Source organism: Filicampus tigris, chromosome 7, assembly GCF_054856515.1.
Source record: "Filicampus tigris isolate MCC_2025a chromosome 7, RoL_Ftig_1.0, whole genome shotgun sequence".
Lineage (NCBI taxonomy): Eukaryota > Metazoa > Chordata > Actinopteri > Syngnathiformes > Syngnathidae > Filicampus > Filicampus tigris.
In genome coordinates this window covers 15696895-15715721 of record NC_141223.1, presented here as the reverse complement: position 1 = coordinate 15715721, position 18827 = coordinate 15696895, and the positions used below count along the sequence as shown (strand labels likewise).

Here is an 18827-nt window from a genome sequence, read left to right as displayed (position 1 = left end):
AAGCTGAAGGCATCAGAGAACCAGCTAGCAGTGAGGGGGTTAAAAATCAGACGGCTGCACTCACCAGCAGTAGTTTTAACAGCAGCACAGGAAAACATTACATCAAAGAACACAGTCATATGATCAGAAAGCACATTGTCCAACACTAAAATTTTAAGACAGCTAGACCAAAAGTAATGACGAGCTCTAAAGCAGGGGTCACCAACTCCGGTCCTCGAGGGCACCTGTCCTGCAGGTTTTCCATCTCTTCCTGCTGTAACACACCTGTTAAAATGATCAGCTCATCAGCAAGCTCTTGAGAAGCCTGATAACGATTCTGATCATTTTAACAGGTGTGTTACAGCAGGGAGGGATGGAAAACCTGCAGGACAGGTGCCCTCGAGGACCGGAGTTGGTGACCCCTGCTCTAAAGTGTGTCCATGTTTGTGAGTGGGGCCAGACACGCACGGCACTAAATCGAAAGAGTCACTGAATCTTAAGAAGTCCTTTTCCAATGTTTTTTCGGGACAGCACACGCGAATGTTAAAACCCGGATGAAAACAGGATGTGATCGTATATCATAGGGATGGACCAATTATCAGATATTTGATATACCGATATTTGGCTTTTTGACGAATATCGGCATCTGCCTTTTTTAGAACTCTGCTGGCCGGTAATAAATAAGTTTATAACTGTGGAAATCAAAACAAAGATATGTGAAAGTTTAACATTTCTGTCATTTTGAAATTTTCATTTACTGTAGAAAACTACATGGAGCTATTGTTTAACTTTTCCTTTATCCTTTTCAAGACAAACTGATAATCCCGGGTGCTCCCTGAACTTTTTATTAGAATTTTATAACAGAGATGTATACTGTCAAAAATATCTTGTAATAATGATTTTTTAAAAATCACCATTATGCAAACCTGAAACATTGTTCAATAAACATGCTTAAAGACGTTACAGCAAAGTTAAGAGTACATTTTCTTTAGATTTAGATATTTTTTAGATTTAGATTTTTTGGGTATTTTTTTTAGATTTTTGCCAATATTTTCCTCACTGAAAATGAATATCGGCTCCAAATATTGGTTATCGGCCTCCTTGACTACTAACAATCGGTATCGGCCCTGAAAAAAGCATATCGGTCTATCTCTATGCATAATTTCGGCACAAAGATTTGAAAAGTTAGAAACTCCCTGTTGTATTTGGGAGGACGGTAAATGACGATGCAGAGCACAGCAACAGCCCTGTGAACTTCAAAGAAAGTGCATTCAAAGCTGGTGATCAATATGGCGAATGTACATTGTTTACATTTAAAATTGTTTTTAGAAATAGTTGCCGTTCCCCCACCACAAGCTGAAGTTACAACCAGAGCTGGGCATTTTCCTAAAAATTGAGCATCCGTTATTCATCCATCAGCAGCGAGGGAACCCTGCAAAAATGTTTGCCATTCCAACTAAAATTTCATATGGAAGGTGAAACCACAGTTCTTCAATGATGAAGTGCCCTGTGATGATGACAGGTGACCTGTCCAGCGTGTGCCCTGCTTTTGCCCTAAGTTGGCAGCGATCAGCTCCAACCCCCGCAAACCTGAGTACAGCACAAAGCAGTAAAAAATGAATTAATTAACGTTTTATTAGTTATAATACATGTTAAAAAGTTAAAATATAGCAAAACTAGTTAAGCGATTACATTGTTACCCTCGCACAAAGTATTACTTCCTCAACACTAACAGTATGTTCACTACTGAAACTTTGCAGTCGTTACCAAAATAAAGATATTTTTAACAAAGATAAAATGTATTGATTTATCAACCAACAATTTATGATAATGATTGTTTAAGGGTATGTGTGCTTTAAGTAATGATGACTTTTGAATCTAATATGATCAACTTTCTACATTTTACAATGGAAAATAGCATCTAAATTTTGATATATTTGTGAAAAAGTAATATTAAATTCTGTTAAAAATGTATTGAGACTGATTTTAATGCCAATATATATTAATTAGGGCTGTCAAAATTAAAGCATTAACTATGGAAATTAATTTAAATTTTATAACGGACGAAAAAAAAAAAACTCGGTTAACTCAGTTTTATTTACGTCCTATAGCAGCTGACCCCTGCTCGCTGCGCAGCCAAACTTAGAGGAGAGTCACTGTCGCAAAGACGGACTTACATGGTTTTACTTTAAAAATGTTGCTCGACGGCTAGCAGAAAACCGTCAGTCTCCCGTCGGATCAAAAGCTGGAAAAGAATTGTATTCAAGGATCAAAGACAACTATTACAACAGTCTTTGTATCAAAATATACTTTTGATTGTTTTCCATATTAATTCCAAGATTTTACTCAAACTTAAATATCGGTTCCAAGCTTTGTAATAAATTGTAGTTGAAAAATATGATTAATCGCGATTAATTATGCAAAATTCTGCGATTAATTTGTTACACTTTTAATTGTTTGACAGCACTAATTAATTTATAAAAATACTAAATAAAATAAAATAAGTGAAAAAACCCCGTGACATTTATCACTCTATAACGTGACAATGAACTTTCTTTTTTTGGTGTGGCAGCAACATTTGTATTGAAGTGAAAGTACAAAGTAAGTACACATCGTGCTTCTGGTGGTACATCCCACTTTGTTTCCATGCGAAACGGTTCTTGTCGAAGTGGTACAGCCCACTTCTTCCGTGGAGACAAGCAAAGCAAGAAAGCAAGCAGCCAGACTTTCATCCACAGTTGGGACGCGCGAGGACAACTCACTCCGGTCCAGTCAAGTCCAATTAACGGAGCCATGGAGCCGCTCTACGGACTTTTAGCAACGCTCCTCGTCTTTTACGGACTCGCCGGTGAGTCGCTCGGCCCCTGTAGTGACTTGCAAGAAGTTTATGTGCCGTTTCGTCGATTTTCTTGCCCCCTTCTCCTCATCTGCGAGTGCCCGGCGCGAGTCGTGCCTGCCCGTTGCTTTGCTGCTAGCTTGATGGGCTTTGCACCCTCACTCAAAACGGCCAAGAAAGTAATTCAAACGTGGCAAAATGGTGATAAAAGACAAGCCGATAGATGACGGATGTGTGAGTGTTGATTTAGACGTGAGAAGGTCGTACTGGGGTTGTGTGGTGCGCGAGAGAGTGGAAGGCAGCGCAGTTTCTCCCGCCGCGGGCTCTGAAGTCTGGCAGAGAGCGAAAGGGGGGGAAATGAAGGGCCGTTCCAGGGGAGGCTTGACCTGCAAGTTGGGCTTTGTGCCAGCTGTAGGACCCCCCCCCCCCCCCCCCGCCGCAACATACACACACACACACATATATATGTGTATATATATATATATAGTCACGGTTCGGTACGTACCTCTGTATGGGGGTCACGGTTCAGTACAGCAATAAGTCTCAAATGCATAAGACTAGTTTTTTTTATTTTTTATTTTTTTTAAGTTTTAACAGAGAGCAAGTTACAATTCAATTTTATATAAACCAAAAAATATTCCCTGTTATAAAAGCACAAAATAGAATAAAAACGTGCGCATTAGGGTTGTTCATTCATAATAATAATAATAATAATAATAATAATAATAATAACAATAATAATTAAACACAGGAACCCCCCTTTCTTGTGTGGATAGAATGAGGTTGCAGCTAGTCAGGTAGCACTTGCCAACTAATACGTTTTAACTTCGTTCTAAGAGTTAAGGCGCAGCAGAGGACAGCTCATGCTCCACAACGGCTCTTGTGCGATTGTATATGACAGGGAACGCGGTCTTGCAAATATGCGCCCGGGATGGAACATTGTAACGGGGCTCCAGCATGTTTAATGAACGTTCAAAGCCCGGCTCCTCGACTAAAGCATATGGGCGCATAGATGTTGCTATGTATATGCCGATTTCTTTAGTAATTACGAATATCGTTGGCTCTGTCTGCTTTCACTTCTCCAGGCTGCTTAAGATTAGCGGGGATAAGTTGTTGGTGTTGAACGGGTTTCTTTTTTCTACCACCGGTAACTGTATCGGGGTGATGTTAGCATTTTTGAAGTGTTACCTGCAACAAACCGAACGGAGGCCCAACAACACGACACACAGTTCTTGTTCGCTCCACCGCTCGCAGCCTTGCACTCCATCGCCGCCGTACGGAAGCCGAAATGTTCCTGGCTTATTATACTATATATACACAATACACTATACAAATGGCTGATTTGTATAGTGCAGACGGCTCCTCTAGCTCCATGCTTTCTCCCGAACTCACCATTTTCCTCCTAATTTGTTTTGATCTATATCTTCTTAAAAGAACAAATGTGGCGGTCGCTTGGCCTCAGGCGTTGGATAATGGATGGATGGATGGATGGATATTACAAGTTTAACACATTTCAATCATGTGCAACTGAAAATCAAGTACTTTTTTTTCAGTGTAGTATTATTTTCCCCCGTTTATTTTTGGGTGACTATATCCATCCATCCATTTTCTATACCGCTTATCCTCACAAGGGTCGCGGGGAGTGCTGGAGCCTATCCCAGCAGTCTTCGGGCAGTAGGCGGGGGACACCCTGAATTGGTTGCCGGCCAATCGCAGGGCACACAGAGACAAACATCCGCACTCACAATCACACCTAGGGGCTATTTAGAGAGTCCAATCAACCTACCATGCCATGTTTTTGGAATGTGGGAGGAAACCGGAGTACCCGGAGAAAACCCACGCAGGCACGGGGAGAACATGCAAACTCCACACTGGGAGGCCGTGGCCGGGATTGAACCCACGACCTCTGAACTGTGAGGAGGACATGCTAACCAGTGGGTGACTATATATTACTCAAACATTGTTGCATTTTCCATTTTTTTTGTTTTGTTTTGCTCTTTATTTGGTTTAAAAAAATGCCTATAAAGTAACTAACCGTATATTTGGTTAGTTCGTTTAGTTAGTTAGTTAGTAAGTCATAATTTGAATGTCTTTCGGAATACATGGAAAAAAAAAATCAACAGGCAAAACAAGATTAACATGGTCTGGATGATTAAGAGGTTTAGTTGACACTGTACAAACAGAAAGACAAAAAAGGATCAACAATAGAACAAATCGAAGGCCTTTATTGTCACTTTATGGTGCAGTGCAGCAAAATTGAGGTGTTAAGATAAAGATACCTGTATGTGCTCCAAACAGTGTGTTGCTGCTGTATTACACGCAAGTTAGATACTTGAACTTTGAAAAGTTATTTCTGTTTCCACCCTGTCATAAAAGCACAGAGTCATTATAGCAATCAGAGGTGTCAAATTCAGCTTCAGAAAGTAAAACTTTAGCCACAACCAACTCAACCAGCAGGTAAATGAGCTCTTCAGTAGAAGCCAAACTTGGCAGGGTTTTTACTTTCTGGACCTCGATTTGACACCTCTGATACAAAGCTATCTCCTTTGTAGTAGTGGCTCACTGGTGAATGTAAAAAAAAAAAAAAAAAAAGCTGAGTTCAATCGCTGAGTGTAACGGCCGGTACACCACAGAGTTGGTTCAAAAGACAACTTTTGACATTTCCTCCTTGAAAAGTGCCAGTATACGGCTATTGACTAAACCGATTACACAAGCCCACGTTATCCGACGTTTCAAGGATGAAGATATTTTTGCCTCAAGGTGTCCCGGTCCCAAACATAAGGAGACCAGAAATTTTTGTGCAAATGAACATTGAAATGCTCGATGTGTTGTCCTTCGGCCATTATGCTACTTAAGCGAAAAATATAATTTTCTTCACGATTTTGACTTAGGATCTTTTTTTAATACTTTAACTTTTATCCAATATTTTTCTACTAGTATTGTAACATTTTTCCACCCAATATATTTTCAAAAACGTATATTAATTTTTCTTTCCACTACTTAATACATTGATTTTCTTTCCACTACTTAATATAATGATTTTTTTTTTCTCAGAATCCTTTTTTTTTTTTTTTAAATGCCCCAAAATGTTATTAAATCCTCCAAGAACTCAATTTTTTATTTGGTAATTTCTTTGGTCTAAATATGTAAACTGAAAAACGGTTTGTTTCTTGTCCAAAATGTCCACTCAAGACAACCTGAGAAGTTATTAGAAAGCAATCAAGATGGCGATAGAAGACGAGCCGATGGGAGGATGGTGTGTGTGTGTGTTGACTTGTTGAGATTGGTGGCCTGGGCTTGTGTTGTGGTGTGTTGTGTGCAAAAGGGGGAGGCAGTTCAGAGTTTTTTTTTGTGGGGTCACTCCAGGGGAGGCACTGCAGTGTCTCTGGGAGGATTGACCTGTAAGTTGGGCTGAATTCCAGCTGGAGATACCCAGAGCCCCCCTTGAACATTCCCTACTGTCCTCCCCAGACCAGCGTAGTGCAGCTTAGGGGGCTTTTTTTTTTTTTTTTTTTTGTACATGCATCCTTGACAAACAACTAAAGGTGACAACGATCATCTGAATGTCTGAATTGGTGAGCAGTAAAAGCAACGTAGTAGATTTGATGTTGGACCTGCATTGCAGTGGTTTCCTACCACTGCTGCGGAAAACTAAGCAATTTCACCTATTTGCGGCAAAAACATTATATTTAATAACTACAAATAATGAACACAGCGGCGCCTTGCGTTACATGATTAATTTGGTCCGTGACCACCACGTATGTAACGCTACGTACAAATTATCTTTTCGCTTAGAAATGAATGGAAGTTCCATTTGATTAATTTGTTCCAGCCTCCCCCCAAAAATACATTTTTGTAACATGTTTTTTTTTTTTTGAGAGGGAAATGTAACTGTTATGTTATACTTTATAAAAAAAGAAAACATACATTAACTACCAAATTAAATACAGTTAAAAGTAATTTGCCAATTTATACTTTCAACTTGAATGCACAATTTCCTGCTCTACGTCTCTCTGCCATCGTCGGAAACAGAATGTGATGTAGGGATTTTCTTTGTAAATTCAACTACCGCTACCATTTCCAGCAGAGCGCCCGCGGAGCCATTTCAGGCAAACCCCCAAACTTTTGTAAAATGTTCATTTTTAAAATGAAGTTGTTGCGGGAATGTTGCAGTGTTTAAACGAAGTTGCACAAAAGTGCGATTTTCTTGACTTTGCGTTAATAGTTGCGATCGCAATTTTGCGAAATCCTGGAGGGACTCTACAATGTATTTACATTGAATGAAGGCCAATGTAAGTGTATCAAAAATATTGCTTTGAGTTAGCATCTTATGCAAATAAGCATTTGCAATGCACTGGTAGGAGGAGAAACTGCACATTACACTACATAATGATGTACACAAAACCAGTTAGTTTTTTTAATATTGACTGATATGAAATACTTATATATATTGCGCAACATTTTTCAGCCGTATCGCCCAGCCCTATGAAGCACATTATGTTTAAAAAGGAGTTTAGTAAATCTTTATGTTGACCAGTTTATTTCACTTTTTCATAGTTGTGCTGACCTCCAATTAAAGGTTAAGTAAATTCATTTTCCTCCAGTTCCTTATTTTCAATAGTAAAATCAAAAAAAAATCAATATATATCGATATCGACCGATATGAAATACTTACTTAAAATAATTTTAAGCGTTTTCTAATACCTTTAATTTACTTTTAATTATTTGTTTTTGTGTTGTATTATAAGTCTTACTTTGCATTGTTTTTGTAGTTTACAAATATATTTTTCATCCAATGTTTTTGTATTTTACGTGTAATAGCGTTTGTATTTTTCATTGCATTTTTTTCTCCAATATTTCAATATTGCCATGCAATATTTTCTTCTCTTTTGTATAGCGCCAAGCCTTGACTGCATTTCGCGGGTCTCATTCCTCATTAACAGGCACGGAAGCGTGCTACATTTGAATCAATTAGCCGTGCCGCTGCGCTTGACTCTTTGTAAAATCTATTTCTGTCTTGAGCCTGTAATTTGGGCGGCTCCATTACTGCCACATTTTATTTATTTCCATGCGAATCACACCGCCCGGAGGGGGAGACCAAAACCACCAAGTCAGGTCTTCAATTAAAGAGACCTCACAGCTTTTAGCTCCGCCTCGCTGGAATCGACACCCCACACATCCCCAGCACCCCCAATTTTGAAAATGACAACGGGAACTTGGAAGCTAAGTTATGATTACAAGCTGGGGGCGGAGTGATTGTTTACGTGGTAACATTTGTGGCGAGAGTCAAGACAATACTGACAAAGCCAAAGCTATCAATCAGTTGGACGGTAGAAATATGTTGAATCAGCGTGAAAGGCGCATTATTAAAAGATCGCCGGGGAGAAAACACATGTAACCAGGACATTCCACACACTTTGTGCTGTCGGGAATGCTAAATTGCAGCATGACAATAAACGTGCTTCACATGCAACATGTTGGTCACAGCAGCAATGTAAAAGCATTCCAAAGTATTTTGTCTCTCTAAGAATAAATAAAATATGCACATTTACTGTCAAACTGTGCAGCCTCAAATACAGTGGCTACGGAAAGTATTTAGACCCCTTGAAATGTTTAACTTTTTGCGTCATTGCAGGCATTTGCCAAAATCAAACTTCATTTTATTTCTCATTACACTCAGCACCCCATCTTGACAAAAAAAAAGATCAGAAATGTGCAAATTTTTGCAAATGTATTTAAAAAAGAAAAACTGGACAATGACCCGAACGAAGCACACAGCTAAAATAACAAAGGAGTGGCTTCAGAACAACTCTGCGACCGTTCTTGACTGGCCCAGCCAGAGCCCTGACCTAAACCCGATTGAGCATCTCTGAAGAGACATGAAAATGGCTGTCCACCAGCATTCACCATTCAACCTGACAGAACTGGAGAGGATCTGCAATAAAGAATGGCAGAGGATCCCCAAATCCAGGTGTGAAAAACGTGTTGCATCATTCCCAAGAAGACTCATGGCTATACTATCTCAAAAGGGTGCGTCTATTCAACACTGAGCACAGGGTCCGAATACTTTTGACCATATGATATTTCAGTTTTTCTTTTTTAATAAATTTGCAAAAAATTCTACATTTCAATTTTTTTCTGTCAACATGGGGTGCAGAGTATACATTAATGGGAAATTAAATGAACTTTTTTGATTTTGGCAAATGGCTGCAATGACACAAAAAGTGAACATTTTCAAGGGGTCTAAATATTTTCCGTACCCACTGTATATCAGCGCAAAATTTTTAGGTGAAAAATATAAAAATATTTGGTAGCGAGAAATACTCAGAAAAGGGTCAGAAAAGTGCATCAACACATGTTGGACAGATAATTTAGCAATACTCGTGGCATGTATTATTTATCCTCTGCAAAGAACGACTACGGTACAATTAAAATAATATAAAATTAAACTAATAATAGTAATAATAATAAGTCAACCTCTAATTCGCGTTTTTTCACCAATCGCGGAGGGTTCTGTTCCCCATTAACGGCGATAATTGAGGGATCACTGTAGTTCTTTAAAATTGTATTCCTTTTTTTAGTTACTCTGTTTTTATTATATGACATCATTGAGTGATATTTTGGATCGTTTTTATTTTATTTATTTTTTTGGGATGTTGGGGGCTGCAATGCATTAATGGCATTTCTGTTCTTTTCGACTGTACTCTCAATATGAATTTGAATGAACTTGCTTCAAGCAATTGCACCTGATGGCCTAACGTGACGTCACCAGGACATGTGACGTGAATTGTGTTGAGTTTTGTCACGTGTTCCTCAGCTGTTGCATGTGGCACGTCTGCGACTGACCTTCAGCTGCTGGAAAGCGTCCATCACCGTTGCAACACGCAGTGTTTTCTTTAGGCAAGCCAAGCCATCAGCAGATGAGCGCTGCACTTTATTGTGGGAGTCGCTAGTGAGCATGCGGCGTTAGCGGCCTGCGGTCGCCCGACGTCTTCTGTCGACTCCACCCGTGCCCCCGCCCTTTTTTTTTTTTTTTCGCCTGATAGATGCGACTGTTAAGGCTCCTGAGGGAAAATTGCTCCCCGGTGGTCCATTTCGGGAACTCAGCATTGGAACTTTTTAAGCTTAGCTTTGGACGCGGCTGCAATGAATAAAGACGCACAATAACGCTCGTGATTTACAAGTCGCTGTGCTCGTAGAAAACAAAAGTACTTGACAGATGCTAAGCAGAGGTCCTGACTCGACGGGTCAAATTCATTCCTTACGTGAAGGGAGGCTAATGATAGATGATGTCACATCTCTCATTGGCCCTCCTGTCATTAAATAAAAGGGCCTGGCAACTGTGTGCATGCGTTTGTGTATTCTGGAACACATATTGCTGTCCAGGCACATACATACACACACGGCCATGTGCTTCAAGTGTATTCTGACCGTAAACTTGCAAGTTCACCTCGTCTAACCTCAGCCAGCGTTTTCCAAGACTTTGAAATGTATTTTCCATCTCTAAAATGTAGTTGGTGACTTAAAGGGCGGCCGTAACAATGGATGACTGATTAGGGAAAAAGAAAATCCTTAGTCTGCAAGTACTTCACCATACTGGATTGGATGGAGCACAAACAAAGAAAGGGATACAAAGTCGACGGCTGCCTAAAGGGGCTGCCACAAATCGAAAAAGGAAGTAAATGTCTTTTTATTTTATTTATTTTTTAACAGATTTTTAAAGTCTGCATATTTTTATTGTCACTGTTTTCTATTAGCAGAACGGGGGCAGAAAGCCGGCTGCCGCCTAATCGGGCAGCTGCAAAAAACGGGTAAACATGAGTTGGTTTTTAAATGGCCCGTAAAAGCCAGCATTTGTTCAAGCCGCTATTCTGCATGAACTTAATCAGCTGCTGCCGAAACAGAATGCCACAAAAGTAACCACTAGTCCCCCTTTACACTGCTGCGAAAGCAGGCATTTTTACGTTCCATTGTTCGGTATGGGGAAAGTTGGCTGACTACTGGCTAAACCAGGGGTGCTCAGTCCCGGTCCTCAAGAGCCCCGATCCAGCCTGTTTTTCATCTCTCCCTGTGATTCAAATGATCTGCTCATCAGCAATCTTTGCACAAGGCTGATAACGATTGTAATCATTTGAATCAGGTGTGTTGCAGGCAGGGAGAGATGGAAAACAGGCTGGATAGGGGCTCTTGAGGACCGAACTTGAGCAACCTTGGGCTGAATGGTCTAATAAAAAAAAACAGAAAATAAATAAATAGTGTCCTTTTTACGCAATGTCCCTAGTCCCTATTTGCACTGTCTGTAAAACCTTCTGATTTTCTGTTTGGCTGTTCTGTACAGAAGGAATGGGTGGACCAAGTTGACTGATGCCTAAAAGGGCTGCCTCAAAAATTGAAAGAGTAGTCCCTTTTTCCAATGCCTCTTAAAGCTGACATTCAGCCGGCTTTCCTGTGTGAACTAAATTTCCGGGACGAAGTCAAGAATGCAAATTCCAACGAGGCTGGATGACGCTTGTGTGTAAGGGAATTCCGCAATACTGGGACACTGGTGTGAAATTTAACATTGGGCACTCAACCCTCCTGCCACACAAATAGATTTGTGCACTTTGGATTTGTGTCTCGATTTTCCGTACATACGGAATGAATGAACAAGTAGGCGAAGTCGACTGTCAGTTAAGGTTTTCACACCTACCACTCGTGTCTCCTGCCCGGCGCCTGTGCTGAAAGCGACGTTGCGGCCAGACAAGTATTTTTTTACAAACATTGGATAACATGGATAACATCACATGTGCTATTAATTGATTGCGAGATGATGACGATATTCTGCTCTGCTGGGTTTCCCTTCAAAGCCAAATGTCGGATCTCCTGATGTGGCCATTTGCTAGCTTTCGGGATCATTGTGTGAAAGACAAATGAAAAGTTTGACTTGTAATGGTCCTGCAATTTCTGTTTTCGGTGGTAGTGTCAGATTCCAGGCGATGCCAGTGTGGAAGGGAATTGCAGGAGTGTGGGGTACAGCATGTAAAACTAAGATCTCCCACCCTGTTTTGTCACACCAGATACTAACATGGTCATGCATCTAATCAGATTGCGGGTCGATGGTGCTTCGTGCTTGGTTAGGTTCTGTGTAAATGGCAGCCATTTTGTGTGATTATTGAAAAAGACGCTTTGGTTACTAGTTTCAAGGTATATCATGTTTTTAAAAAAGTCATGGTTTCAAAACTGCTACAATTTTCCTTGGTATGAGTTGTTTTTTTGTTGTTGTTTTTGAGTTGTCTGGCCAGTTGTGAGCAAAATGTTTTTTGTTTTTGTTTTCGGTTATGTCACTTGGTCGAGGTTGGAAATGCAAACTGTGTGTCATGATTGCGGGATGGGAGGTCCCAAATGCAGGGAGGCAGGAGAAGTACTGAAGAAAATATTTATTAACAAAAACGAGGACAAACAAATCTCAAAAAGTCCAAAACTAAAAGCAGCAAAGAAACTACTAAGAAACAAATCATAACACTAGGAGAAACAAAACATAACACTAGTGGAAGGCACACAGGTGGACACAATAATCATGACGAGACGGACAAAGCACTGAGCAAAACAAGACTAAAAAAGCCCAAACATAACACTGTGCTTACAAAGAGTGGCTGCTCTTCCGGAGGTGCAAATGTCCAATACCATTAATGAGAGCCAAACTTCAGGTAACTTTTGTAGTGTCACACTAATACTGCCTTGAAATGAACCTGTGCAACCTGCTACGAGGTTTGGCGCGTCTACAATTGGTGAAATGAATACCATAGACTTGGCAAAAAACAAGCTAACTAGCATGGCTGATGAATGAAGTTTTGACTTATAACTGACCCTGCAAGTCAAGCCAAATGCCAACTTTTCTGTTCCTGGCTGGAACACGTCTATTTTGCAAATTTTCTGCATAAAAGAGGCAAGACAAAATGAAGTATGGCGGGTCGTGAGTGCACCATGAGTGAAGTGGCACAGGGGGAATTAGTTGAGGATACCAAAGAGCAGCGTGGCTCTATTTGAGCACATTCTTCTTCAGACCATTACCACAGTACATCTGTGTGAAGGAGCAAGGCTGCTGAACAAACACAAGCAAAGAAATCCAAGCTAGGGGGACTATAATTTTCCCCCTGCTTTCGCATTCCCAGCCATAAGGTGGCTGCTGCTGCAAAAACGTTGGGCTGTGAATATGCCTTCACAAATAATCCCAGTCTATTGTACTTTTTATATCACAGGAAGAAGTTTATTTGTCGGGCTTTCCTGACAGAATGGTCGGAAGCGCATTGGCCATGCCGTAAATAATGCACTCTAGCCAATGTTGCGTATGGTTTTGGAAGCTGTCATTCCTGGAGAGTGCATGGCAGTTGCCGTGTTTGTGTTTTTTTTTTCCTGTTACAAATATGCGCCCGACAAGTGGTTGTACTGCTTGGGAGAGGCGAGCATACAGTAGAAATGAGACAATACACTACAAGCTTACTTCATGCTGTCAGCATTTGTCAGTTCTTGACTGATGTCTGTTATTTATCCGGCTTGGGTGGTGGTGGTGGTGGTGGTGGGAGTGGGAGGCACAACCACCTGACAGCTGAGCGACTGGGCCAAATAGGACCGAATGGCGGCCACACCTGTTTCCCATAACCCCCACCCCGCCTCCCGTGCCTCTCCCTGCTGACTCACCACATCCTCGGATCTTGTGTACCCGCTACTCTTTAATATAAAAGACAACACCGCAGCGATCTGAGTATCGGGGCGTCACTTTTAGGAGGGGAGCTTGACTCATTAAAAATCAAAAAACAAACAGCAGGCAAAAAACGCAAATTTGCTGTAGGAAGTTAACCAAGGAAGTAGCTGGAAGCCATTTGTACTCTTTTTACATGTGCACCCCGCAAAAATGTCAATTATAGCCACCCTTTGTCCTGTCCTGTAAAGGGAACTCAGCAATGCAGGATATTGTTGTCTGCACTTTCATGCAGTGAACACGTCTGGGATGGTGGAGAAAACACTTTCTGTACACTTTTTTGCCATGACCGCTGACCGTACCAGTAGTAAACAAACCCTTCCATGTCGTTGACCAAGGCAGAGTGATTGCAAAAACGGAAGAATGGCTTCACTGACGATTTGAGTTTCAGCCTCTGTTGTGTGAAGTGTCAGTCTAAAAGATGCTACATAAGGTGAAATGCTTGAAAGGGAGATGGAACTGCAGCTTGAATTTACAGTTTAACAGGTTGAGTCAAAAATAGACATGTTTGGGTCTGGCTAATTAACTTATGTGATGCTTGGATTAATTATATAGATTATAGAAACGTGTTAAAGCGCTGATGTTAGCTCGCAGGGTGGCCATTAGTTGCTCACTTATTCAAATGAGCCAAACGTTTATTACCTACGTGTGTGAGAATGTGTTACACAACCCATCGGTGGGCAATTCCAGTACTTGAGAGCTGGTATCCTGTATGTTTTCTATGTTTCCCCGCTGCAACACACCTGATTCAAATATAATATAATCAGCAAGGTCTGCAGAAGCTGGATAACAATCCTGATCATTTGAATCAGGTGGGTTGCAGCAGGGTGACATTTAATACATGCATGAGGTACTGGAATTGCCCACCCCTGCACGAACCCAGTGGTTTGGATGGTCTGTCCCTTTAGAAGTGGCTAGTCTCCCAACAGGCAGTCTTACAATCTTTGTACAAGTATTTACAACATCCTCTCCATTTAGCCTCTAAACCACCCACCACACACAGGTTCCCCTGGATTCATTTTTATTTTTGTTTGAAGGAAACAAACAAAACTCTCTGTGGCTCCATCTAGCGGTGTAACGCCAAACACATAGTTTCAGTTCAAGTCAGCCATTGTCACTCACTTTTCAGCACTCCGGAAGTACTCTGGAGCCTATTACTGTATGTTCCTATGCCTATGATGCAAACACACTGTGATTCTGTGATTAATAGTCTGAAAGTTCCTAGATGTAAACTTCAGTATCTTGAAATTCAACTTAGTTCCAACTAGTTAGTCGTAGGTATGCCCAAAGGCCTGCGCAGGGTCTTCTTTTTGGCTCTGATTACCCTAGGGCTAAACTTAGACAATTACCTCTGCAATCCAAACATGTAAGTGGTTTCTTACAAAAGTTCCTAAATTCCGCAATGAAGTTCCTCAGGTTGAAATAAGTAACGCTTTTTACACAAGAGGCTTTCAGACCAAGCCGCCCAAGAACTTTGAGTTCCAGGCAGCGGGAGTTCCTGGTTGTAAGAACGTGTGTGTGTGTGGCTCACTAGTTTGCATTCACATGGAGCGACAGGGGGTCATGAAGTTAATTCATATTGGATTGATGACTTAAATAAGTAGTAGGGAAAATCCTACAATAGGCAACGACCTAAATAAAAAGAATTAATGGTACTATTTTGTATTTACCTTCGTCTATTGCCGCTGAATCCTCACACGTGGCTTCCAGCACGGCAGTTGCGGAATCCTTCCACCAGTGGTGGACGGTGGCCGAGGATGGTGTCCAGTCGGTCGTACCATTTATGAATTTTTCTACCGTTTCCACTGAGGCTATTGCGGTCTCTGAGTTTTTTTAAAATAGTTCCTGCACTATTTCATGGACTTGTTTTGTGGTATAATTTTTCCCCCTCCTTCTGTTCTTGTAATATATTAGAGTGACGAGTACAATAGTGAAAGTTAAACTGAACCCATCTACTCCCTAATGCCTAGTCGTGTAATGGCGGTTTCCGATGTGCGTGACCAATACAAAACCCCTCCAAGTTCAGCCAACCAATCGGCGTTCGTCAGCACAGCACATCCCTCTCAAATGATCTGGATAGGCACACGAAGACCCTTGTGACTACGTGGTACTTAGGTAGTTCTCAGTGGATCCCTCCAGCCTGGGAACCTTTTCTATGTGTGAGCAAACAAATTACACAAACTACCATGGTAGATCGGGAAGTTCCAGAATTAGTTCCAGCGGTCGGGAAGGTGCTAATGTGTCCTCATAGACCTGTGGTCAATGGGAAGACATGGTAGCATATTCTGTCCCATGGATTGTATATGCAGTGGAAAATGTTGGACCGCACAGCTATAAATGGGCAACTTCTGCCTTTAGTGTACTGTACTCAAAATATTTGTCTTCTACATATATGGGAACACTATTTCCAAGCACATGTGACGTCTGGAAAATAATACGTTAGCTTAAAAGCTAATACAAGCTCATGCATAAAGTAGAAGAATTAATCATACTCTAAACGTTTGAAGATTTGGTCACAATTAAAAGGGCTCAGGTAACGACCAGTCACGGCTTAGCTTGCAAATGTCACAAAACAGGTGAGCCATGATTGGTCATTACTCGTGCCCTGAGCAACTGTGATGTCAATTTTCAATCAACAGCGATGTCAACTTTCAATCTAAAGCAAGGGGTAAAATGGCTGCCCCCTGAGATGGATACAAAGGGGTGGATTTTACTGCTTAATTCATATTCCACAAACGCAGTATTAACGAGAATGCTGTGAGTAAACTAGTGGGGAGACAGGGACACATCGAACATAATATTGTAAAGAAATTTTTGCTTGACTGTCCTCATAGACCCAGTAAAGTGAAAGTCAACCCAAAAATGTTGCATCCAATTACCACGCATATATGTATACGAACATTGGATGCATATATGGCAAGCAAAAACATTTTTTTCAGTTTCCTGGCTTGACACAAATTATTGAAATGATTGATTTCTTTCCTGCAACTCAGTGAAATGCTTGTTTGCCTCTTCCACTAACGCTTCCAATTCCATCCCTTCAAACTTCATTTTGCCCTTGTGCTGCACTCCAAAATTTGTCACGGTGAAAACCTGAAAACCATCAGCAGCACCCGATGTCCAAAACCCCCTTTTAAATACAACACTCTCCACCAGTTTTACCTCTGTTGCTGTTGCCAATGGCATGTGGAATCTTTTTAGCGTACGCACAATTTTGTGGCGGCTATTTGGGATCTTAGCAAATCGGGATCTTAGCAAATCAGGCATGGAAAGAGTGAGAGAGTTAATATATTGCCTGAACAGTTAAAAGCATTTTGACCCCAAGAACAAACCATTTTTCCACGATTCCCATTTGGAATTGTTTTTCTCTGCTGTGAACTGTATGCATTTTTTACATTTGACATAGCCAGAAAAAGTATTGCAGTTAACTGAGACTTTTCTTTTCACCGCGTGCTGGTTGGGTCTGTGAGTGTAGATTGTGAGTGTCATTCATCTTTTGCAGAACAGGCTGACAGTAGAGTGTTGAGAAAAAAAAAAGCAAGTGAACTCCCTCTGACCAGGCGGGATAATCCTGGTCCTGTGCCATATTTAACCAACTACCAAATGTACGGTTCTCGCTGGGCGGCTTCACTTCCTCCCTGTGAGACATTGGTTGCTCTGCTTTTTGCATGACCTTAAATACATTTTTGGGGGGAAAACAAGAGCAAATGAAATGCTGTATGAATCATAGGAAACCTGCAATATTCCCAACATTTGAAGTGAGAGCAGTGAACTTGTTCTTTTTAAACTGCTTATTACTGTACTGCCCCCGCTCTCCAAAACAAATAGAATATGACGTTACATATGGTTGCCATATGGTTGCCACCAGAGACGGGCACTTTGTCCTTTTTTTGCTGGTCCGTCCTCCGTCTTTATTCATAAAAATAATTGTCCTGCAACCCCGTCCATCCTCGTCCTTTTAAAGTGCTTCCGTCCTTACATTCCGTCAGTTCGAACCCCGCCCCGCACAATGTACACAATTTAAACAAAATTGCTAACCACCTTTTTCCATGTCAGTGAAATGGGCGTCCACTAGATGGCAGACTGTGCCTGTGAGAATAATACTGCAGGGATGCAACGCACATGAAAAAGAGCACCCTACACTTGTCAGTACTTGACCCGGTTTGGGACGAATAGAGGGACGGACAAAAAAAAAACGTGCTTATTGGTGGCGGTAAAATTACTGGCATTGAATGATCACGTTGCTGCAATGATTTCACACATCTACATTTCCCATGACAGAATAGGCCATAGACGACGATTTCTTGTCATTCTGTTTTTCAGTTGTGCAAGGTGCCCGTTATTTTGAACTGGGAAGAATGATCACATTTCATTAGTTGCATGACCAATTGTCTTCCTAGCGGGCTAGAGGACCCATGTTGACCGATCTATAGTTTGCATTAGACCACTCGCTTCAACAAAACTAGCAAACTTGGCCTTGTGTGCATATGAGCTCTTAGAATCAACGGCCCGGCAAGAACAGTTTCCAAGTTTTTCAACAGGCATTGCGAGGAGGCAAAGTCAAGGAGCGAATGACCCCCAAGGGATCTACAAATTCCTCTGGCTTGGCAAAGTGCGGTCAATAGGCCACATGGAGCCCTTTGTGCGCCTATTGTCATTGTGTAAAGAGGTGGAAAACACAAACACACAATGCCTATTCGCTTAACACAGTAGCGCAGACCTTTGCCACACCTACGACGTTCGGAAAAGGCCGAGTGGCACATTGCCTCTCGTCCAACTTGTCTTTATCATCAAGAATATTTGTGCAGGGTGACAAGAACATTAGTGTAATCGACCCCCTTCCTTCCTTGCATTGTGCCCTGGCGAGGGTAGACAAATAGAGGGTGACAGGCCTTTAAAAAGCGAGGCAGGCGGGCCTCTTCAAATGGCCCTTTCCCTTTACAAAGTGGACCCCGACGGCCTTCCAGACCGCTGATTAAAGATGTCCACATAACAGGCCGATATGGATCGTGTCCAAGGGGTAGTAGTAAGCTACAAGTCAACCCCTCCAGGGCAAAAGGAGTGTGTACCGAGAAAACACAGAAATTCCTCATGTCCCGCCTTATTGTTTGTTGTGGGGGTTTGCAGTATTTTTAGGACCGACTCACACACACAGCACAAAGCGTCACACAAAGAGATTGTGAGGATTTCAAATTCTCAATGTGAAAGAGGGAGAAAAAAAATCTTTTACGAAGAGATGGTAGAGAATGTGGCATTTAGTCACCTTTTTGCACA

The 18827-nt window shown here is 41.4% G+C and overlaps 1 protein-coding gene across 1 annotated transcript in view; it reads left to right on the top strand.

Annotated features, from left to right (window-relative positions):
• The first annotated feature begins 2654 nt into the window (after positions 1-2654).
• The window catches only part of nectin3a (nectin cell adhesion molecule 3a), a 46255-nt gene continuing 30082 nt past the window's right edge, over positions 2655-18827 (top strand). Inside the window, exon 1 of the mRNA XM_086035851.1 lies at positions 2655-2827. Coding sequence (XP_085891977.1) covers positions 2773-2827 — 55 coding nt within the window. The 5' untranslated portion in view covers positions 2655-2772. The remainder of the gene's footprint in view (positions 2828-18827) is intronic.